The sequence below is a fragment of the Haliotis rufescens genome, unplaced genomic scaffold, assembly GCF_023055435.1.
Source record: "Haliotis rufescens isolate VD_foot unplaced genomic scaffold, xgHalRufe1.0.p SCAF_42, whole genome shotgun sequence".
Lineage (NCBI taxonomy): Eukaryota > Metazoa > Mollusca > Gastropoda > Lepetellida > Haliotidae > Haliotis > Haliotis rufescens.
In genome coordinates this window covers 872,215-896,732 of record NW_025964135.1, presented here as the reverse complement: position 1 = coordinate 896,732, position 24,518 = coordinate 872,215, and the positions used below count along the sequence as shown (strand labels likewise).

The 24,518-nt window shown below is 40.6% G+C and overlaps 1 protein-coding gene across 1 annotated transcript; it reads left to right on the top strand.

Annotated features, from left to right (window-relative positions):
* Positions 1 to 2,528: 2,528 nt before the first annotated feature.
* LOC124116490 (endoglucanase E-4-like) lies at positions 2,529 to 17,176 on the top strand. Its single transcript, XM_046477839.2, has 12 exons — positions 2,529 to 2,635; positions 4,034 to 4,216; positions 8,847 to 9,063; positions 9,874 to 10,047; positions 10,351 to 10,535; positions 11,258 to 11,417; positions 12,377 to 12,488; positions 12,689 to 12,839; positions 14,248 to 14,392; positions 15,265 to 15,430; positions 16,311 to 16,501; positions 17,030 to 17,176. Exons 2-12 carry the CDS (start codon positions 4,037 to 4,039, stop codon positions 17,092 to 17,094), a joined length of 1,746 nt encoding a protein of 581 aa, XP_046333795.2. The 5' UTR covers positions 2,529 to 2,635; positions 4,034 to 4,036; the 3' UTR covers positions 17,095 to 17,176.
* Positions 17,177 to 24,518: the final 7,342 nt, after the last annotated feature.

Sequence of the window (24,518 nt, the reverse complement as noted above, 5' to 3'; positions counted from 1 at the left end):
AATAACATCGGACGTCATTTTGGACACTTGTGTGTCAAAGCTGGATGTGTTCTCCATATGTCTCTCATAGGACGTTTTGAAAACTTTGCTAAGTCCTTGAATGTTGTAAATCCTATCGAACACATCGGGGGCCGCGACTCATAAGACGCTCTTTGAATTTGCGGAATGTGTACACCTAAGGCAGGAGCTGCAGGAATATTGCCCGCGATAAAGGGAATGTTGACTGTTGGAATGTTGAAGTCACCCCCCTTGTCATACAGTCTTGTGGAGAATGTTTTGTCACTCTGACATACATAGAACTAAATATGACACATTAAGGGCCGGCCTCACTTGTCGCCTTTATTTCTAGTTCAGGTGGGTAAATCAGTGGGAGGGAATTGGCTAGTTGACCGTTATTGAATGATATCAGATCATCGATAAACATGAAGAATGACTTCCCGACTAGATCCCTTGTTTTGAGAAAAAATCATATTCATAAGCATAAACAAACCATGAAACCATTGGGAGCACAGTTGGTGTCCGTGGAGATGCCTACCTCCAGTGTAAATGTCCTGTCCCTGAATGTCACAGAGATGGTTACCAATGAGGAAGTAAGGAATAGATATGTGGATGAACAACTTCTTTATTACAATTAGGAGCGGCGTTTCGGTGTAGGTTCTAACCTTAATCAAGCAAGTGATCACTTGTGATCTTATCCTTACTCAGTACTAGATCTTAATGCCTCTCAAAGAAGGCATGAGGAAACCATCATTTCAAGTATTATTTTCTCAGAACACTTCAGATGGCATTTATTTTCAATTCTGACAAATTGTCTTGAACCAAGAGATGTTACTGTATCCATGGTCACCATGGTTAGTATAAAAAATGTCCCAAGGATCAAGGAATGACGTTATCCCTCAAGATTCAACTTGATTCTTTTCTTAGATCCCAAATTCCTTGTTCCACATGGTACGAATTCCTTCCTTGATCGTATTAGGGGCGGTCGTAGCAGCATCGTGGTTAGAGTGTTCGCCCAGTCAAAAGTTGATGGTACTGATGTTTGGTTTTGAGAGATTTCCTCCACATTTATCATGCTGCCCTACATGTTGCATTACTTGACTTAGTCAATCAATGTAATCAGAGTTGCTTGCGAGCATCGGTGATAACTTCCGGTTACCTATTCCCGCTTCAGCTAACTTATTCCTTATTTGCATAATTATGTTATTAAGGTATGATATGCCTATTTTAAATGTTTAGTTGCGTCATAAAATATCACACACAACCCTCCAGAACTCGTCAGATGGAATATTGTTACTTATACCATGTTAGGATTTGTTTTGTTTCTTTGTTGTTTAACGCCGCAAATACCATGCCCGTCTATATAAAATTAGCACGATAATAGTTGATGATAGACCGGTGATTGGGATTCAATATCATGGACAATTTCAACAGTTGCTTGTGAGTGGTAAATATGTGCTGCTTCGGTATTTGTTTCAAGGAAAAACATGCTCTACTGTGGAGGCAAGAGAACCATCATAAGGTGGCGTGAGATGAGGTGAGGTGAGGTGAGGTGAGGTGAGATGAGGTGAGGTGAAATGGGGTTTAAAGTCGCGTCCAAGATTATTGCACTTATTTAGCGACCTCACATTCACGCGCGCGTTGTGGTCGCTTGTACTAGTCCGGACTAATGCCGATTTTATAGTGCCAACCCGCTAAGATACCATGCCGCAGTTTAACAAGGATATCCCACACAGTCCTTGTTTAATGCAGGGAACAACAACAATGTTTTAACGTGTTTTGGCATGATGATCCACCCATTTACAACTTCTGAGAGGCAATCGAGCATGCTGTTTCTACCAAGATTTCAAAGAGTATCATGCGACTCTATCTCAGAAGTTGTTTGATCAAGGTTACAACATTCAAGGCCTCAGTAAAGCTTTCAAAAGGTTTTATAGTAGACATGTGGAGGACATTTACAAATTTGACGCATCAGTGACAAAAACTTGTACCAAATGTTCCTATATTTTTTCAAATGAACGATTGACTTGCCTCTGCATGTGTTTGTGACGGGTGCTACCGGCAGGGAAGGATACTTGTTGATGATAAAGTCGGAATTGTGTAATCGACTCTGCTTTATGCAGAGATTTCTATTGGATATGGAAAGGATTTTGTTTCTTTATTAATAGAAGGAAAGCGTAAAAAAAGATCAATTACACCTGCTATTAAGCGTTTGTTGCTTTGATGATGTGAAAGTTCTACTGACAGTCTTTTTGTATTTATCCTCATTTAGATACGAATATGAACACCCCTGAAATCTTGACGTCTTAAATTGCGACAATAATGTGTACATGTTATTGGATACATTTATGCCAGATTAAGTACAGTACTTCGAAAGAATTGGGAGTTTCTTAACTTCTTTTGAGTAGTATAGTATAATTACTTAAAAATGTTTTTCTTATCATTAAATTCTATAACGCATTTTATCCATTAACAAACAGGACTCCAGACAAATATTGACTGTTGTGATTTCTTCACCTGAAAACACCGTTGATTCCTTAAGACGCGACCTTGACACTCCCATAGAACGTCCTCGTCACGATAAGATCTGGAACACGCGTGGCCAGCAGTGTGACAAACTGATAGCAGACACATAAAGGTATGTTATGTTAAAGGTATTTAACACGTTTAGAACATTATAATGATAATTATAAGGTTATATTATGTTATAAATGTTGAAATCTTCATTTATATATACAGATCTGTAGGTTTGGATAAGTAAATATCACAAAACTCAAAACATTATTTTCCACAGTTATTTTATGTCAAATAAATCCAGTAACACCTGCTCCACTGTTGAGTTAGCGGGGACTGGCTGGACTTCAGTTTTAACAGTAGCAATGTCGTCAAAAGGGGAATCGTGCACGTACAGACTGAAATAGGGTCTAACGTCGCGTCCAAGATTATTGCACTTCTATAGCTACGTACATGTACGTGTGTGTGTGGCTGCTTGTACCAGTCCGGACTGATGCCGATTTATAGTGCTAGCACACTGAGATACCATGCCGCAGTTTAACACGAATACCCCGACCAGACACAGTATGCTGACTCCGAGCCGACCAGTCCTTGTTTTATCCCCTTTTTGCCGGGTAACAACAAGTACCATCTTTTAACGCCTTTTGGTATGACGCGGTGGGGGGTGGAACCCCGGACCTTCTGCTCTCCGGGCGGACGCTCAACCACTAGACCACAGAGGCGGTCCAGTAGACCATAGACCTGGCTTGAATTACCCATGTACGTACAATGTGTGAAGGCCAATTATGATGTCTCCCTCCGTGATATGGTTTTAATATTACTGAAAGCGGCATAAATCTATACTCACTCACACACGTATCCAGCGGTAAGTGAAAGGGGTAAACAGATGATATCAGGTTGAAATTTTGATGACAAATGTTACGAGAATCGGGGCAACGGAAACTGTACAAATTGTTACAAAACATGAAATTATTAGGTAGCTAAGCGTAGTTATCACGATACCCTTCGATAATTACTACCGTAAAACTGCTAAAAGCTGTGCCATTAAACATTAGCTCAATACTTTACTTTACGGAATGGGTCCTTATTTAAATTCGAGTATGAATACCCCTGAGACCTTGACGTTTTTAACTGCGACTCTTACGTGTAACTGGATACATGTGATAGAGTGAGTGAGTTGGCTTTAACGCAGCTTTGAACAGCATTTCTGTTATATCGGGGCATGTCAGCTTGAGAGGAAATCCCGAAGTGCAGATCTTAGACGTTTACACTTTGAGGTGCTGACACACCTACAAACATAATCAGGCCGATTAACCCACGGCATTTAAACTCAAGATCATAGATGTTTTGAACACAACTGATGTATCAGCGGGACTGGACGCCTTGGTCATAGGATCCTTGCAGCTATAAGGGGCGCAACTCTGCACAACACACTCTACAAATTACACAAACAAATATATATATACAGAATTGTAAAACGTCCTCCGTAACTACTCAATACACACGTGATGAACCTCCTCAGACAATGCGACTTCTGTTACTGTCAACGTTGGCATGGGGCGTCCTCGGCGACATGACGACAACGATGCAGGTGACGAGTCAACAGGGACAGGCGTTGCTGGGGTCGTTCTGTTTCGACCTGAAGGCCGACATCCTGGGATGGGAACTAGACGTGACCTTCAGCAAGCCGGTCAAGGACGTTAGCGTAAGGAACACCAACTATTTTTAGATTTGATAGCAAAAACATTTTTTTTCAATTCAATATATTTGAAGTGATCAAAGAGAGATAACTCTAAATTCCAACGGGACCTATTTCGAGCCTACAAACTAGACTTATTTCTATTTGGTATTGTGAATAGAAATCGATAACTAGTTACACATAACTCATCATCCAAGCCTTACAGTAAACAATGATTCGCTGTTCTTAATAGCAATCCTGGGATTGTCTGGTGCAGACTCGAATATTTACAGACAGCCGTCATGTAGCTGGAATGTTGGGAGACCCATAACGATAATCAAGTTTGAATCAGACAAACCAGTGATTGATAGCATGAACACCCCACACCTCCTTACTGTGACAAACAATCAGTGTGGCGTTAAACAACAAACAACAAACAAACCGTCGTGAGGAGAGGTCGTAGTTTCTGTGTTAACTACATAACGGACGGCAACTGATGTTAAGGCTTCTAATTTCACATATTTTGCTGAAAACATAATCGTCTCAATCAAGGTTTCACCACCAAAGGCACACTTACGAAACTCCAGACATTTTCTGGTAGACAATCAGGGGAAATTATCAAATATTGTTTTGTTTGTTTGTTTGTTGTTTAACGCCGCAATCAACAATATTCCAACTACATGACGGCGGGCTCTAAATAATCTGGACCAGACACTCCAGTGATAGATTGTATGAACATATATCCACGCAAGTGAGATACGATATGTATCAACAAAGTCAGCGAACCTGACCACCAGATCCCGTTCGTTGCCTCCTATGACAAGTATTGACCTTTTTCACACTTTCGCCTTCTTGGATCGAAAACGAGGCTTGGAGAGCTTAGCTCCATGCAGTGTGAGTCGCATCAGCTGATAGGGAACAGACAGCATGTTGTGCATTTCACTGATGGACATTTCAAACAAACAAAAAATGGTATCCTCTCTATCTAATACAGAAGATATTTCACATTTAATCATGAGGTCCAACTAAAATATGCCTATTATACACTGGAATTAGCATTTTGCTGTCAGGATCCCGGAAGTGAATCGAAAGGTGCATTTCGAGATACGTATTTCAGAAATAGATTGTTTTATCATAACCTCGTCGGCATATAGGTACAATGTGACAGTTCATTCAATGACAGAAGTTTTGTATCGTAAATGAACCGCATAACATGAAACACGTCAGTGTACTTTTGCAAATTTGCTCAGTCAATGCGTGGCTTGGCGAACTCGTGATCGTCGTTCATGTTTATTTCACGTTTCAAAGTGGTGTTTGCTGCAAAACGCACTATCGTTTTAGCATAAATCCAGTTGACAAAAGACACTCTTTCTGCTTGGTATTTTCATAGTAACATATTACGATGTAAATGAAATTAGTTCACAAAATAATTCGTGTGTCAAAATAAATATTCAGATGGGGCGATAACTCTATTCAGTGTGTACAATGACAGATGATACTATCTTGTTCTTCAAACATCACTTACTTAACTGATTATTGTGGATTGAGATTGCACCGTGCTAGACAAAAGTAATAATGTGTGAACTGTTTAAAATAAGTTAAAAGGAAACTAAAAATTGGTAAATATAAATAATGCATGAAATTGAAGAAATATAAGAATTGATAAAACCATCAACTTCTTGAACACCCTCACCTTATCCTGTTTGATGAAAGGTAATTGTATATCAAAAGGAAGCTATTAGTACATTTATCCTGAATAGTTTGGAAATGGCTTGATCAGATATGAGTACAGATAAAATAACAAAAGATAAAAAGGAATCAGCTTCAATTGGTAATCAAGCCAAGATAAAATATATGTATCGGTACAAATTACGTTGATGGAACAATCTGGATTTCTCATATTTAACAAAGAAAAACAAACCGAAATTTTCATGTCTTTATTTCTCACAATATAAGTTTTCAAAACTTAACATGGACCGGGTGTCTTTGTCAGTCAAAAGCACCTTATTAAATTCCAGGAGAGAATAATTTTCTTGCTTGTAAATAAATGGTAAAATGTACTTTTTTAGTGTCTGATAAATATTGACCATGTTGTTTTGTGAGTGAATAAGGCTTTTCACTTCCTCGTCCTATTTAAGTTAAATGTGACAGGAAGCACATTTGTTGATTGAATGAATATGGCTTTTACTTCCTCGTCCTTTAACAGGATGCACATTGTAACCAGTGTGTTACTGTTAGCAGAAAGCTCCTCCAAACATCCCCCACCGGATACTAGTACTTCATTGTGTTGACTCGCCGGCCTGAAATGAATAATTCAATAATATTGTAATAATATTTCTACTTCAATAATTTTTTTATAAACAATGCATATTCACCTTCTCTCAAAATATTGCTTATTTAGAAAACAACATTCTTCTGAAATAGAGAAATTTAAGGAAAATTAATCACAGTGTGTATTATTACATGCTACTTTAGAACAATCTTGAACTCAAACAGTATATTCTGTGTAAACACTAAACTCAACAAATGCATCAATTTAATGACAGTGTACAGCTCTTTATATCAATGTCACACAGAAATTCACTCTTGTTTTAATGAAACACGTTTTGATATTTGTATTACCGGTATGTATTTAATAATGAAATACTTTGTTTAGTCTGACCATGCTGAAAACATACTTTCGCTAGGGTGAAATAAATAAGATTTTTTATTAAAATCAGGTGAAATATCACGTTTTGTCACACCTACAGTCAGTCTGCCTCATTAACACTATGGTTTTCTGAGTAAGGTCATGAAGATCACAAAGAAAATATAAGACTTAAATTTATTTTGTCAAATGAAATGTTTATCTCTTCTTGTGGTTTACTAAAGTTGATATCTTGATTTGAAAATATCAACTTTGTCAGATCACAAGATGAGATAAATTCATGCTATCATCGTTATTTGACAAGGAAAACAAAATTCTTCTATGTATTTATATTTTTTACATTTCTCGTTTTGATTGAATTATAAAAAAATATGAAAATGATCACACCACTTGACTTGATTGAAATAAACTAAAGTTCTAAAGATTGTTACAAATAGTAAAATATTACATCATAACAATATAATTATTGCAAAATGACACAGTAAGAACAACTATATTCTTACATATAAATTGATATGATTAATTATCAATAATACATGGCAATTGCTTGCACAAAGAAATCATTTTGTTTCAAAAGTTTCAAAACATGTTTGTGGACATAAAACCAGATGGGTTTAACAATTAAACAAAGGAAATAAATGAGTTATGATTTCAATACGCATGTGATTTAAAAATAATTCTGCTTATACTAAGTTTATAGTAATGTCAATATCAATTTAGGCATTTGAAATATTTGAATACAAACTGTTAAAGAGTTAACTGTTTCTATAAATTATATAAAGATCACATGTAGATTGAACATTTACTGGCCAGTAATAAGTTGGGGTTTTGCTAATTTCATGACATGATTAATGTGGTACAGTTAAGTAAATATCATTTTGGTAGAAATATTGTTTACAAAATTGCAGATCAAACTGTACTTTACTTCAAATATTTACACACCCTTTATGTAATTATTCAGTTGAAATATTACACCTCATGCTATCTAATCTGTCAACATTGACAATCAAAATAACAACTGTTAACAATCACAACAGCACAAGTAGATCTAGAGGTCTAATATTTTATTGGAATGCATTTGAGTCCATTACAATTTACATCGAATACGCAACTGATGCAAAATTCTGATTTGTTACGATTGTAAATTCTCAATAGGTTACAATTTGATACATCATAACAACATATCAATTTAGTTAGTTTCTGACATCTATCTAGATATGGTCAAAAGTTCAATATTTCCACTTCAAATACAACCCGCAAAGTTATTTAAACTCACAATAAATAGTTTTGCTTAATGGTGTGTAAACGATGAATTATTCTTTACAAGATCTCAGTAGCATTTGCATAAGTCTGTTCAGCTACCATAAACTGCACTGGGAGTTACCAGGTGGTCATGGATATTTTAAATTGAAATCACAACAGAACGTTCAGACTCAAATTTATATCGGTAAGGAGACCAGATAACAGTAGAATAGTTTGTCAATGATAAGAATTAGAATAATGTTCAATACTTACGATAAATGTACCGGGATGGTTAAATTGTCACAGTTTGTCGAGATTGCGTGTCTTGTTGACTTCTCCACGTGTTTCATGTGCTATCCATGCAGCCTTCACCTTCTGCTCTCCAAGCCTCGCTTTCAAACCGGAAGTAGCGAAGTGTGAAAAAGGTCAATAATCGCCTCTTACGGCAAGCATGGGTTGCTGAAGACCTATTCGACCTCGGATCTTGACTGGTCAAACATTCTTTTATAAGATATGTATGTTATCAACATGATATTTTATAACCTTTACATTGAACATGCAGGGCGGGGTGATAGCACAGTGGTTAAAGCGTTCGCTCGTTACGCCAAAGACCCGGGTTCGATTCCCCATACGGGTACAATGTGTCGTGACATTGCTGGAATACTGCTGAAAGCGACGTAAAACCAGGGAACTACAAGGAACTTACACACCCCCTTAAAGACTGGCACTTACGTTTTAATGAAAGTGTGCGACGTTTTGATTTCCCAGCAATATGATGGTGATGTCATCTCTCCCTCGTCCGCATCCTGCTTCACCCAGCTGCAGATGGTCAATAAGCCCCCCGACGGCGTCCACTACACAGGGGAACACCTGTGTGTCAAGATGATGGTACAGAGATGCGGTGCTGCTGTCATCACTGCGACGGGAGTGCTCAGGGATCTTACCCATGCCCAACAGACCGTACCAGCCGTGTCGACGTTTGCAGGTATGTATCAAGTCATACCCTGACGTTTGTTTGTTTGGTTAGTGCTTCACGCCGCACTCAGCAATATTCCAGCTATATGACGGCGGTCTGTAAATAATCGAGTCTAGACCAGATAACCCAGTGATTGACTTCATGAGCATCGATCGACGCAATTGGGATACGATCACATGCATCAACCAAGTCAGCGAGCCTTATCACCCGATCCTATTAGCCGCCTTTTACGACAAGCATAGTCGCCTTTATCGGCATGCACGGGCTACTGAAGACCTATTCTACCCCGGATCCTCACGGGTCCAAACTCTGACGATGTAGATTACATTTCGTGAAGGGTTGATTCCAAACCATAACTTAAGTATTCTGTATTTTGAACAATAATAAACTGTATTCATTGAACACCGACAACACAGCGAATGTCTTGGAGCTATAGGTGTGCTTCAGATTGGTTAAACACAACACACACCATGTCAACAATCATACGAAATTTCAACTAAAAAGACCATTGTATGATTCCGATGATATCATAAGCCCTCTTCGTTCAGTTTTCGTGGATTAACAACTGAAGCCTCGGTGGCTGAGTGGGTTAGATCGTTGACTTTGTGTGTTGGCGATAAGGTGCCTCACTCTGGTAGTGTGGGTTCGAATCCCGGATGGGTCTCAACCCCAAAAAGTACTAGAATGTGAACTTTACTCAGAACAAGTCTTGTCCGAAGTATAATAGTTGTTACATTTGTCCACTTTCTAAATGGCAGTGTGTTTTAACAACTGTACCACTTTAAGTTAACGTAAACACCTGTGGATATTTATTGCAAGGTGCCCAGGCCACCAAGTACAACTATGTCGAGGTCCTGATGAAGTCGATGATGTTCTACGAGGCTCAGAGATCCGGGAAACTCCCCGCTGACAACAGGATCCCTTGGAGGGGGGACTCGGCGTTAGGAGACAAGGGAGATAATGGGGAGGATCTCACTGGGGGATGGTATGACGGTGAGTACAACTGCACAGAGGGAGGGGGACACGGCGTAAGGAGACAAGGGAATGGCTGTAGCGGGGAAGGTGTTGAAGGATGGATTTGTGGGTGGTTGAATGACTGTAGTGAGGGAGGTGTTGGGAGATGGATTGGTGGGTGGTTGAATGGATGTAGTGGTAGAACAAAATTTGGTGGTGGATGCGGTTAGACAGGGGAGTGGGAACTCCGCACATGGGCCGCGTATGAAGGCGAGTGTCAATTGAAGATGTTGGTAAATTTATAAACATAACCTACAACAGCTAGCTTCGCGTCTTCTTCAGCCGGAGGCAATACAAAGTTCAACTTCCCCATGGCGTTCAGCACGACCTTCCTGACCTGGGGTCTGATCAGATACAAGGACGCCTACGAGAAGACGGGTCAGCTGGAGAAGATGTACGAGTGCATCAAGTGGCCTCTGGACTACTTCATCAAGTGTCACACCCAACCGGACGAACTATACGTACAGGTATGGGGACATGGCTCTTGTCTTGAATACTAGTCTGTATCAGTTAACAATCGGAACAAGATATATCCAACCATATTCTCTGTATAGCTAAAGACGAATGAGGAACCAGTGACCATTGGTGTGCAATACGATCCACGGTTATGTCGGTCTGTTGTCCATGGTAGTTGCCCTTCACAAGAACTTTACACTGTGTTATTGGTCACTCGTGTTTGTCGGTGAGTGAGTGGGTGAGTGCGTGAGTGAGTGAGTGAGTGAGTGAGTGGGTGGGTGGGTGAGTGAGTGAGTGAGTGAGTGAGTGAGTGAGTGAGTGAGTTACGTCGTTTTTAGCAAAGTTCCAGGGGACACCAGAAATGGGCTTCACACATTGTACCAATGTCGGAAATCGAACCCAGGTCTTTGGCGTGACGAGCGAACATTTTAACCACTGGACCACCCCATCCCACGGTTGTGGGATTGACGGGTAGCTCAACGGTTAACTCATTGATTTGTCATGTCGGTCCTTGCCCTGGGTAACACGGACATGTACTGTTGGGACGGGTGGCACTGCAATTATTGATGCTGAGTTTTGTCATTCATCTACCAATACCTTTCCAAGATTTACAGGTTTTTTTGTAACCACGTGTCACTCACTCACTGCATGCCCTACGTGTATTGGGATGCTTTGGGGTGTTACCGTATACACATATTTATGTCCAACGATCAACCCTGGGCTGCTATATTAGACAGGAGACGGTGCTTATGAACACTCGACGTGGACGAGCCCAGAACGCATGAACCAGAACAGGCCTACGTTCAAGATAGATGCTGACAACCATGGGTCTGATATTGCCATGGAAGTTGCAGCAGCAATGGCGGCTGGCTCCATTGCATTTAAACAGAAAGGTGAGGTAAAGTTGGCGGTACTGCCCCTTAGGGAGGTGGAGGAGAAGGAAGGGGAGTAGATGGTGGGGTTGCATTCGTGACCAACTCGTGTTATTCCGGGACAAGCCGAATAGCGAGTCGTGCCCCTCTCATGGACATTTTTGCGACCGGGTTCCGTCTTAGCGCAAACGGGCATACCTAAAACAATTGTCAACTCGTTGCGTAATGGTTCACATATATTTCCCCATATATTATATATATTTCAGATGCAATTTAAAGCACATCGGGACGTGCGAAATTATACAGTATGATTGAATACATTTAACTTTGTTTTGGGTATATTTTTAGACGCAAAACATATGTAAAATCAAAATATATATCTTAGGGATTCTTTGACGAAGAACTTATAATCATACACGCATTCTGATTGGTTACATTACATTCATCGATAGGGGGACGAGTCTTCTTGCAGGTTACGGAAAGGGGCGAGTGGTGACGAATGGGTGGGGTTTGTGTTTGGGGGAGGGGGTGGGGGAGGGGGTGGCGATGTCAGTGGTGCAGTTCTGTAAGCTGCTACAAATCGTTGTGCGCTAGAGCCCAATCTCATTAAAATCAGATCTTAGTTCATCGCTACTGCACTTTGATTTATCTGATTTTAATGAGATAGGCTAAGAGCCGTGCCAGTTTATATTGGCGAGGAAAGCCCAAAGTGATGCAGGTCTTAGATGTTACCACTTTGCTGAAATCTAAAAGCACAGGTATGGTGCTTACAAACCTAGAAACATAATCGGGGCGAACTGGGATTCGAACCAACAATAATTTCTGGCGTACCCAAGGGACACAACTCTGCACAGCGAATTGCGGCGACTGGGCCACCTGTGCCCCCCCATATACTTTTTAAAGCTGTGTTAAATACAGCAATCACACCGTTCTCTAGGTAAAGCGTAATCACATGTAGAGTATTGGTGATTTGTTTGTAGATCCTGCATATTCCTCCACACTATTGACCCATGCGAAGCAGCTGTACACGTACGCCATGGCTCACCAAGGGAAGTACAGTGACAGCGTCCCGGATGTCTCCGACTTCTATAAGTGAGTATGTTACATACAGGGAAATCTCTTTTTCTATGACCTCCATACTCCAAATACTCTTTTTAGCAAATCATTTCCCTGAATCCTCTAAAGCCATTGGTCGGCGACGGTAATGTTAACACAGCAACGAAGTAATTTATAATTGCATGGTGATTGGCGTAGCTTCTATTCTTGGCAACGTTAGTCACTGGATATTGCAGGTCATATGGGTTCGCTGACGAGAACAGTTGGGGCGCCATCTGGATGTACAAAGCCACGGGAGATAACCAGTACTTGGCTGACGCAGAACAGCACCATATACCAGGGCCGGCATGGGGATTCTCGTGGGATGAAAAAAATGGTGGCGCTAATGTAAGTTAAACGTTCAAAAGTGTAACTCAACGTGTGGTAGATAATACAAATTGTTTGTGTATGGTTGACATGGAAATAGGATACGATTTGGTCAAATAGTCAGTGAGTGAGTGAGTGAGTATTGTCTTACGCCGCTTTTAGTGATATTCCAGCAGTATCACGGCGGGGGATACCAGAAAGGGGTTCACACATTGTACCCATGTCGGGAATCGAACCTGGGTCTTCGGCGTGACGAGCGAACGCTCTAACCACTAGGCTACTCAAATAATATTTGAAATTCAAAAAGTAAATTCAACCTTAAGAACATGTGTAGTAATTTTGTTCAGTATATGTTATTAAGTATATTATATCCATATTCAGTCCTCATTCCAAACTAACGCAACTTTGAATAACTGTCCCAACTTTTAACTTTTAAGGTTCCGTCCACGGCCGCGTCATACCAATAGACGTTAAAAGATGGTAATTCTCTGTCTCTGTCTCTCTCTGTGTGTCTCTCTCTGTGTCTCTCTCTTTCTCTCTCTCCATCTCTCTCTCTCTCTCTCTCCCTCTCTATCTCTCTCTCTATCTATCTCTCTCTCTCTATCTCTCTCTCTATCTATCTCTCTCTATCTCTCTCTCTCTATCTCTCTCTTTATCTCTCTCTCTCCATCTCTCTCTCTATCTCTCTCTCTATATCCCCCTCTCTCACTCTCTATCTCTCTAACTCCCCCTCTCTCTCACTCTATCTCTCTCTCTCTCTATCTCCCTCTCTCTCTCTCTCTCTCTCTCTCTCTCTCTCTCTCGCTCTCTCTCTGGGCACGGGTGGCACAGTCGTCTAAGGCGGCGATATTCGCTGTGTAGAGTAGCGTCCCTTGGGCACGCCAGAAACCTATGATTGTGGGTTTGAATCCCGGTTCGCCCAGATTATGTTTCTAGGTTTGTCAGCACCATACCCGTGCTCATGGGTCTCACCGAAGTGGTAAACGTCTGAGACCTGCATCACTTCGGGCTCTCCTCCCACATTAAGCTGACACGTCGCGATGTAACTGGAATACTGTTGAAATCGGCGTTAAACCCTACTCACTAACTCATCTCTCTCTCAACCCATAATCGACTTCTCAAGAGGGTAGATGAAGTGTAGATGTTGTTTTAAACTGATATTCGGCAATTTCACGGAGGCATGCAATTAATAGAGCCTGTGTCAACATACACTGCAACCCGACACAGTGTCTCACGTTTACTGCTCTAACAACAGGGTACAGAGGAGATTCCGGAAGGGAATGTTAAGTGTGTTGATGTGTTGAAATCTGGTCTTTATTCAGTCGTGGAAGGCAGTGTGGATTGATGCTGTTTCCACTGCCAGGTTTGTCTGCATGTGCAGGCCAAAGATCCCAAGCACATATACTAACACCCACCAACTCACCTACAGATTCTACTGTACGAGGCAACCAAGAAAAGCATCTATCAACAGGACATTGTAGCCACCTTCAACGCCTGGCTACCAGGGGGCACTGTCACCTACACGCCCAACTGCCTCGCCTTCAGGTTAAAGTGGGGCCCTCTCCGATATTCAGGTTGGTTGCGGGACAAATAAGAGTACAGTCAAACCCCGTTAATCCGGATGAAATCTCGTTAATCCGGACAAAACCTCGTTAATCCGGACGGAAATCGTTAATCCGAATGGAACCTCGTTAATCCGGATGGAACCTCGTTAATCAGGATTGAACCTCGTTAATACGGACGGAATCTCGTTAATCCGGACCGAACCATTCCTAAAGAAATCGTCCAAAAATCAACACATTTCCGAACAAACGGCTAATTGTTGGGGTGTCTTGAATATATCTATCTACATGTTACTGACAGTAATCGTCCGGAAAATCAGGTTTCCGTACTAACGGGGTCCATGTTAACAGGGTTTTATTTTATATACACTTTTTGTACCGAGAACATGTGAAAGAGATATTTAATTTGATATATGTATTAGTTAAAAAACACTTGGCTCTCAAATGTGAAAGTAAAGTGAAAAGGCTAGGGTAGCACAAAGTGTGGAGATTGATTGTTGAGGAATATAGGATGTTTTATATTGACATACTTGCAGTTTCTCTTGCTTCATGAAGTAACGTTCACAGAAGTTTCATTATGTCAACATGCGGAGAGTTCATGTATTTATGAAACGATAAACTTTATTCCTTTGTTATGTATAGACGCAAAAATATTTGTATTTATGGATTGTTAAATGAGTATTCATAGAATATAACATCATGGGCCTTGATACTTGTCTTCAATGATAATGAGATGTATTCTTCCAATTATATTTTCATCTACTGGCGATGAGATGCAACGTTCTGTACGGTTATTCTTCGGGTATGGATTAAATACTTTTATATCCAATTATGTTAAAATTTAAAAACTGAAAGTATATCTAACTGCTTGTGACCTCCTTCAGCTAACATGGCGTACCTGGCTCTGGTGGCAGCGGATGAAGGTATCAATACCTCCCAGTACCGCCAGTGGGCGATAGGTCAGATCCACTATATTCTTGGAGACACCGGAAGGAGTTTTATTGCAGGGTTTGGAAACAACCCTCCACAGAGACTTCATCACCGGTCAAGGTAAGGTCAACCATCGGCCGATAGGGAAGCCATATTTTCACCGCGATTTTGCTTTTTGTCTCTGGCGTTTACGTGTTACTTTTTTTATCCACATTTCCGATAATTTTTTGAAAACATTTATCCTGGTAGAAAGTAATATGGGTATTATGTTTCGAGGATTGAACTTCACCCTGCACACTTACTTGATTTTCCTCAGTCTTTGACATAGGCATATGCGCCTCGTGAAGATTCCGGGGTAGAAAAGGTCTTCGGCAACGTAAGAGGCGACGAACGGGATCGGGTGGTCAGGCTCGCTGCCTTGGTTGATGCATGTCATCGTATCCCAATTGCGTGGATCGATGCTCATGATATCAATCACTGGATTGTCTGGTCGTTAAACAGCAAACAGACAAATATAGACATATGCCACAAAGTTAGTTAATATATGTAACTAAATTAGTTGGTTAATAAACTAAAAGATGACATTTTCTGCAAGTAATGTGGAAATAACTGAATTGAACCCAAAGTGTTCATCGCAATGCTATGGGCAAGAGAACCGGACTGTGTTTTGTTGAGCAGATTATCATTAAAAACATGTAGCACATATCCTTTCAAGCAGATAAATCCGCCACCACCCACACCAACCAACAAACACACACGACACCCCTTGAGCTTGGGAATGCACTACCATTTTCAATGACTCAGTTTTATAGTCCGTCAACGAATGTTAGCATTACATTTAGGCAGTTAATACACCAGGAAACCTTTGTTCTAATATTGTGAACTGGCTGGACACAAAACGTGCATCATTAGTCCTCCGAAGCAGTCTTTCAGCCGGTTAGCTAAACGGCTGAATTGATTAATATTTGAACATTACTAGTTGATGTCCTCCCATGTTCAGTTCGTGTCCATTGCTCCCCGCACCCTGCTCCTGGGACATGGAGAAGTACAAGGGCCCCAACCCTCAAGTCTTATACGGCGCCATGGTCGGCGGGCCCGACCCGAACGACAAGTACAGTGATGACAGGGACGACACCATCAGGAACGAAGTTGCCTGCGACTACAACGCCGGCCTGCAATCAAGCGTAGCTGGTACGTTGGGAACTGATAGGCCTGATATGTATAATTAGAAGTTATTATTAATAATCCTGTTTGATTACAAACAGTTCATTATGTTAATAAACTGATATGGTTTTACATGGTCTATGTGGAATTAGTTCATCTTGAGCCATACAACAATACCGAAGTCGACTGTTTTAACATTCATCATTTATTCACGGGATTCACGGGAACTTAGATGTATTTTAGAACGAATATATTTTTAAGAAATGAGAATACATGTGTTAAACATTGGCAAGTGGCGATACTATTTATAAGTCGAACTTCTCTGTTATTCGAGATTTGACTCATCCTGGTCGCGTAGCCATTCTGTCGAATATCTAGGAACAATCTAGTCCGTCGATAAAACATTGTTGACCATGTTTCAAAATCCAATTTTCCATTCCATGTGTTACTGCATTGTGCAGTATACAGATGTTTAATAATGAGCAAGACAGAATATATTTATTTTATCAAGATCTTTCATGATTTTATTATAGTTGTACCAATTGTATGTTTCAGGTCTTCAGCATCTGGCCAATGGTAATCAGCTTCCCAGCCCCCTGCAGCCTGTCTGTCCTCAATAATCACCCACAGATAGACTGCGACATTGTGGAATTATTGTTATTGATTTCACTAGTTGTCTATGATAAATATGTATGTGCCCTGTTCAGCGTTATTCTTCTGTATATAAGTGTGCCGTTCTATATTCTGTTTAGCATGTTTAGTGGGTTTGTTACTGTTCTCTGGGGGCGGTCGGGTAGCCTAGTGGTTAAAGCGTTCGCTCGTCACGCCGAAGACCCGGGTTCGATTCCCGACATGGGTACAATGTGTGAAGCCCATTTCTAGTGTCCCCGCCGTGATATTGCTGGAATATTGCTGGAAGCGGCATAAAGCCATACTCACTCACTCACTCACTAGTGTCCATGTTGTCTTAAGGTGCAGTCACCAATGATAAAGTAACAGTTATTTCAAGAGCTGAAGTAACCGATCGGTATATAAAACGTCGATTATCCTCCGAAAGTTTTCATTGGGCGTAAAAGGAACAATATCGGTGAAAATTAGATATGTGCTTCATTTGCAACATTAGCAATGATTCACACCGATATTGTGGGCAATTGTTACGTCTCGACTTCCAAATTGAAACAATGAGTTAACCCAGTAACCTGTACGAATTTAGTGTGAAACCCACAAACAACAAAGAAATGGTATACATTTAACATATATATTACAAATATGAACTACGATTATACATTAATACAAATTACTGCAAAGCAATTTCAGTGACAGGACACAATAGCGTGGCAGGACACAAGAGAGTGGCAGGACACAATAGAGTGACAGGACACAATAGAGTGACAGGACACAATAGAGTGGCGGGACACAATAGAGTGACAGGACACAATAGAGTGACAGGACACAATAGAGTGACAGGACACAATAGAGTGACAGGACACAATAGAGTGACAGGACACAATAGAGTGGCAGGACACAATAGAGTGACAGGACACAATAGAGTGACAGGACACAATAGCGTGGCAGGACACAATAGAGTGACAGGACACAATAGAGTGACAGGACACAATAGAGAGGCAGGACACAATAGAGTGGCAGGACACAATAGAGTGACAGGACACAATAGCGTGGCAGGACACAATAGAGTGACAGGACACAATAGAGTGGCGGGACACAATAAAGTGACAGGACACAATAGAGTGACAGGACACAATAGAGTGACAGGACACAATAGAGTGACAGGACACAATAGAGTGGTAGTACAACATTTCCAAGGCTCGGGATTTGTGAGATGAATAAACTCGGGACAAATGATTCGTAATTCCCCATCGCTCGTAGGTAACTGTCTCATATTAGACCTTTGGAATACTGTTATCTATGCTGTCAGGTGACACATTCAAGGACCTCTATCCAGCTTTATAAAACTGGATGCGTTTCCATTTAGTGTTTTGCATTCGTGTCGACGAATAAATGATAATAGTAGTCCGCATAATTATATAAGAACGCCATACCTCAAGAAAACAAAAGTCACCTTTATGAGTTTACCTGATTGTGATCCATGATCACTGACACTTACTTTAATGGACTGGGCGGTCATACTTGGAGTCTTGGTTGTCAGTGGCTTTCTTCAGCGAAGACGTGGATCATTGCTCATAATACTGATCACAGGTTTGTCTGGTCCGCAATTGTTAACAGGCCGCCGTCGAAACAAGCAAACATAAAACTTGCACAAAGAAGGTATGCAGTTCTTCACTGACCTCCACTGTCACATGACAAACTTAAGGAAAGACTTCATTCCTTGATCCATGCGACTTTGGTTACAGTAACATATCTATCTTCAGAGGGGGCACGGGTGGCCCAGTCGTCTAAGGCGCCGCGATTCGCTGTGCAGAGTTGCGTCCCTTGGGCACGCCTGAAACCTATGATTGTGGGTTCGAATCCCGGTTCGCCCCGATTATGTTTCTAGGTTTGTCAGCACCATACCCGTGCTCGTGGGTTTCACCGAAGTGGTAAACGTCTGAGACCTGCATCACTTCGAGCTTTCCTCCCACATTAAGCTGACACGCCGCGATATAACTGGAATACTGTTAAAAGCGGCGTTAAACCCAACTCACTCACTCACTCTATCTTCAGAGGTTCAGGACAATTTGTCAACATTAAACGTAAATGTCATCTGAAGTTTCCTTAGAAAACAATATTTGAAATTCTTCCTCATGTCAATCAATAGATCTTTTTACAGAAATACTATAGGCCTATAGTACATGTCTTTCTGGATAGTGGGTGGACGAATTGATTTGTACTTGTTTAAGTCACTCATCTTATCATTTCTGAAAATCATTGCATGGAACATATATACTAGTACGCAGTCAAAGGCTTGAGCACATCAATATTTGTAGAAGACATTAATCCATTAAACTTAAATATATTTGGAAATTGATACATTGATGGGTGTAGGTATGCAATTCGTAAATTCTATTAAAATGAACATCAATGTGAATTTTAGAGACAGGACTTTGAGACAAGAGGCATATCCATAGTCCCCAACTCCCCTTCTTGCTGATCTGTTTCTTATGGGTATGCAAATTTAGAGTGACAAAACACCCTCCACCTCGACAGATGCTGAATTTTAACCGAGAAATACAAGTCAATGATATCCAATCTCATGATGGAAAACATGAGGAAGACCGATTTGGTTATGACGTTACCAGTCAATTTTGCTGTCATATTTACTTTTGTTGAGCCGAGATTACGTTTGAGAACATGAGTTGAGTAAAATTGTAAAAGGGAAATCTGGTGATACACGACAGGAGGGCTGGCAAATTAACCTTGCACTGAATGTGATATTCGATCCAAAAAAGCCTCAGTGAATCTAAGGAAGGTATTAACAACGTTGACACAGATGGGAATGTGGATGAGATGGGTCTAAGTGTAACATTCACAACGACTTATGCATGGAAAAGATAAGGAGATAACTTCTCTTATCAATCCTTCTTACACGTTCAACCTTGCTTGCCTGACCGCGTCAGGATGTATTAGACCCGTGAAACCCGGGGTAGAATAGGTCTTCAGGAACCCATGCTTGCGGTAAAGGGTGACTATGCTTGTCGTAAGAACGACTAACAGGATCAGGTGGTCGGGCTCGCTCACTTGGTTGATGCATGTCATCGTATCCCAATTGCGTGGATCGATGCTCATGGTGTCAATCACTTTAATGCCTGGTCCAGACTTGATTATTTACAGACCGCCATCATATAGCTGGAATATTGCTGAGTGCGGCGTTAATACAAATAAACAAACAAGCAACCAACCATCAACAGTGTCAGTATCGGGTGTGACTATTTGTGTTGATACAGGCGAGGCAGGGTGTATTACGAGTCCATTCTACACATCCCTCCAGCTACCAGATGTTACAGCTGCCTAAACTCCTGTATGCCCTTATGGTGACCCAATTAGCCAATTGTTCAGAAACATATCCAGATGTTGTAATTACGGGGTAGCCCCAGTGCTGCCAACAAGGGATGTGAAACAATACAAAGAGGAAGTGTGTTTGCAAAATGTACGAGTAGAAAATAATATCTGAAGCAACTCAAAAGGTCAAGTTCACTCCAACTCCACCCAAAGCTGCTTCTGCTACTCAGAATTTAAAATCCAATTCTTCACAAGCCACTGAAACAACACTTCAACCCCACCCTGTTCTTATTTCTGCCTGAAATGTCTTTGCCATGTTGTAAAGTAGCTCGGAACTACATGCTGCTTTCACTCACGAGGAACCTGAAGCAGCCATATCAAGAACAGATAACTCGTCACCTGGTGCAGATGAGATACACGTATGCTATGAAATGTGTAAGTATATGCCACATTCTGCTCTAGCTGTTATGCGGAAAGTTTGAATTTATGTATTCATGATCCTTGCGTCAGACCTTGAGACATGTATATGTCTCAACAGTTCCAGGTCCAAGACCAGCAAAAGATCCACCGCTTCCTGCTTCATAATGACCAATGTCTCCAGTCAGGTATGTTTGTTTGTTGTGTAACGCCTCACTCAGCATTATTCCAGCTATATGACGAATAATCGAATCTGGATCAGACAATCCAGTGATTGACATCATTAACATCGATCCACGCAAATGGATCGTTCACCTGAACTTTTGTCCATTTTGCAAGCAATTATCTTTACAGATTCCATGGCGCAACTAAAGCTATAGAAGCTGGTGCAAATTGACCCAGAGATGACATTGTTTTTGAGATATTAACACTGGGTACATTTCTAAACACGAAGGACATTGCAAGCGATATTGTTTAGGTTCTAGCATATGTTGGAATACATGGGAATGAGATTGCAGATCTTTGGGCCAGATCTGGATTACAAAATCCAAACTTAAGCCCCTATTTCACATACACGAATTAAGAAATTGCGAACACGATTTAAGAAAAGTTGAAAAATAGTATTGATTCGTGCTCGACCTTGTGGTTTATGCAAATTTCTTAACCAAACACGACCCTCATACGACCAAAACGACCCTCATACGACCCTCATACGGCCTTCATACGACTGAACACGACACTCATACGACCGTCATTAGATAGTCATACGATACAACACGATTTAACCTCATTTAACACGACCCCAATACGACTGTCATACGACCAAACACGACTGTCATACGACGCCCATACGACTTAAAGCCCCACCCTGACTATAAATAGCCCGCAAGGTGGCGGTGTTTCAGTTTTGAACAATGACTGACAATGTAAACACAACCGAGTGTCGGGAGACGTTTTTTGAAAACCATAAGGGAACCAGATCACCATTGACCGTCAAACTTCGTATCAACTTGAATGACAAACCATGGATACAACAAATGGCTCCATATCAAGATATAAGTCAATAGACTTTCTGTAGTTTTATCATAAAAAATCGTATCGATCGTGTTTGGCGTCTGCATCAATCACAGTGGGCGGAGCTTATTTACGGTTGCGCTATAAATAGCAAAGCACATGGTCATGTGTACATGTGACACATTCAATGCATTTGTGGTCAAAGTGAATTGTGTTGCATATTTTTTAGGGCAGAACAGCAGCAGAACATCAGTTTCGGTTAATGTAACAGTAACGATATTTAAATACGAAATTGACGACGCGATTCTTTGAGTTCAATCCGAAAATTACAGATATTTGTTTAGTTTTGGTCATTTGCATTCAACAGTTAGATTTGTGCCACACAATAATCAGTTTATATTTATAAAACCTAAATTATTACACAGATTTTTCAACGTGTTTAGGAAGGGGCCTAATTTGAAGCACCAGAAGTTGCGCCAATATTTCTCAGCTTGACTACAATAGATGAATATGTCACGTGTATCAACATATCAATGCACATAAGCAACTGGTAATTAACTAACGAAATATACTTGATGTTTTGACCTACTGAAGGCGTATCCAGATAATATTGTACTTACGATAAACGAAAACTCCAATACACATATTCCAAGACAACTTTAATTATGAATTTCCTTTTCTTTCACAGAATTTTCACACACAAAACTGAGTTTGATCATTAGATCCACACTTGTCCCATGTATATTTTTTTTGTTCGGGGTATTTGGATACACTTCGCGCACAAGTTTTAAAATATAATCTGGGATCCCTTTCCCGTTTTGTCCACACCGATCCTTCATCTGCTGCAACGTTTATTTCCGTTTCTTCAAGTCCAAGTATCTACGATCTCTCCAAACATTTCATTTATTTAGCTCAGTCCAGAAGCAATGTGTTCGAATCGACGAATTTCTGCAACATGGTGGCCGCACCATTCCCTAACTGCGATTGCCTGTGCCGTGTCACGCATGGTTGACAAAAGAAATGTGAACATACATATTCGGCTTCATCTGGTTCCACAATGAAATCTAGCTGTGACACTAATTCACTAATCCCAAGAATCGGCACTGAATTTATCAAAGTTTCTGTTGCACTTGCAAGGGCGGGAAGAGAGGCGCCATCTTGTCGATTCGAGTTGTGAATCGGAATGATGTCATCTTGAATTGGAACTTTCTCCACGATAAAGTCACCAATGTCATAATCGAAATTACCTAAGGCTCTCTGATTATCTCGAACAATTCTTCGTCAAATTAGGCTTCACATGAAAATGTTTTGTTTCTCATATTGAAGACAAGCGAAATTGCAAAGTTCTTGACAGTTGTAAGCAGTAACTCGATGCGCTCATGGGGCGTGGTTGCTAGGAGATTGCGGAAAGGTCGGAAAGGCGAAAATAAAAAGTTTTAGAAAGTAATAAAAGAAATGCCCAGTGCAATCCAAAAGTACCATGTACAGGTTATTAAAAAAAAAAAATATTCACGAAAACAAATCTTTTCTAAAAATGCAAAATAATTTATTAATTCATCCCAAGGTCGTAACCCTGATCACGTTGTGGGTATTTGGAAGGAATCTTTGCGATGACGCCGTGAATGAGGCCGTGTGTATTACATTGTTGAAATCAGCTGCCCAGGAATGTTGAGGCATTGACATTATGACAGGTGTTCGTCATGGATGGAGAGAAAAATGTATCTGAGAGAAACATTGTTGCTTTGAGCTTCGAGACAAAACATGTGTTAATGCCGAAGTAGCCAGCGACCTGTATGTAAGTTTGATGAAAGTAATGTTGAAACCCATTTTCACGCACATGACAGAATTAATGTGAACAAATATTTATCTGAACATCGTTTCGAAGTCTGTGAGGCTGTCCGTATTTGAATATTTTTATCTCCATTCCGACGTGAAATAATATAATGTCTTCGTGTCTGAATTTTGCTGCCGCTGTGGAAAATTGCGCACCGATCTAATAAAAGAAATACTACTAGATCTACAATTGCACCGTCATAAAAGAACCAGGTCAACTTTATCTTTGTTCCGTTGTTTATTAAAAATTCGTTTCCGACGCAAAGCGAATCGATCTACATCATCAATTAATTCATAGACTAGATTCTAGTACCAAGTGTTGAACCTTTTTTTAAAATGTCATCAAATAACTTACACAATTATTGAAAGACATTTTTTGATAAGTCATATGTTTTATTTCGTCCGCCCGGTCTCTGATTAGTTGAGGCTTGAGGGGAGAAACACATACAAAAAAATATGGATGGCCTTATGCAAATGACACTTGGCTTGCCAATCAACAGGGATCTGGGTCACTGGGACCCACCAAGTTTCACGGATCGAGTTACTTCGTCATGAGGAGCTTCATCGGACAAGTGAGACTTTGCCAAAATACATTGCTACTGGGCAATGAAAAAACGACAAGAAACTACTTTGATCACTTGAAAATATTTTTGACCATTACCAGGGTTTTTTACACGATCGTTGTCATCTAGATTCCAGATGAGGCAAGACGAACACAACGAAGAAAAACATTGTTGAAATCACCGATTACTGTATATATTGTGAGAAATGCTATTTATAAACTGCAGATATACCGTACACCACAGATTAGCGATTGGTGCCC

Coding starts and splice junctions, on each gene's coding strand:
- LOC124116490 (XM_046477839.2), top strand. CDS start 4,037: ATGCGACTTCTGTTACTGTCAACGTTGGCATGGGGCGTCCTCGGCGAC. Junction 10,048..10,350: donor CACTGGGGGATGGTATGACG/GTGAGTACAACT, acceptor CGTCTTCTTCAG/CCGGAGGCAATACAAAGTTC. Junction 12,489..12,688: donor GATGTCTCCGACTTCTATAA/GTGAGTATGTTA, acceptor TGGATATTGCAG/GTCATATGGGTTCGCTGACG.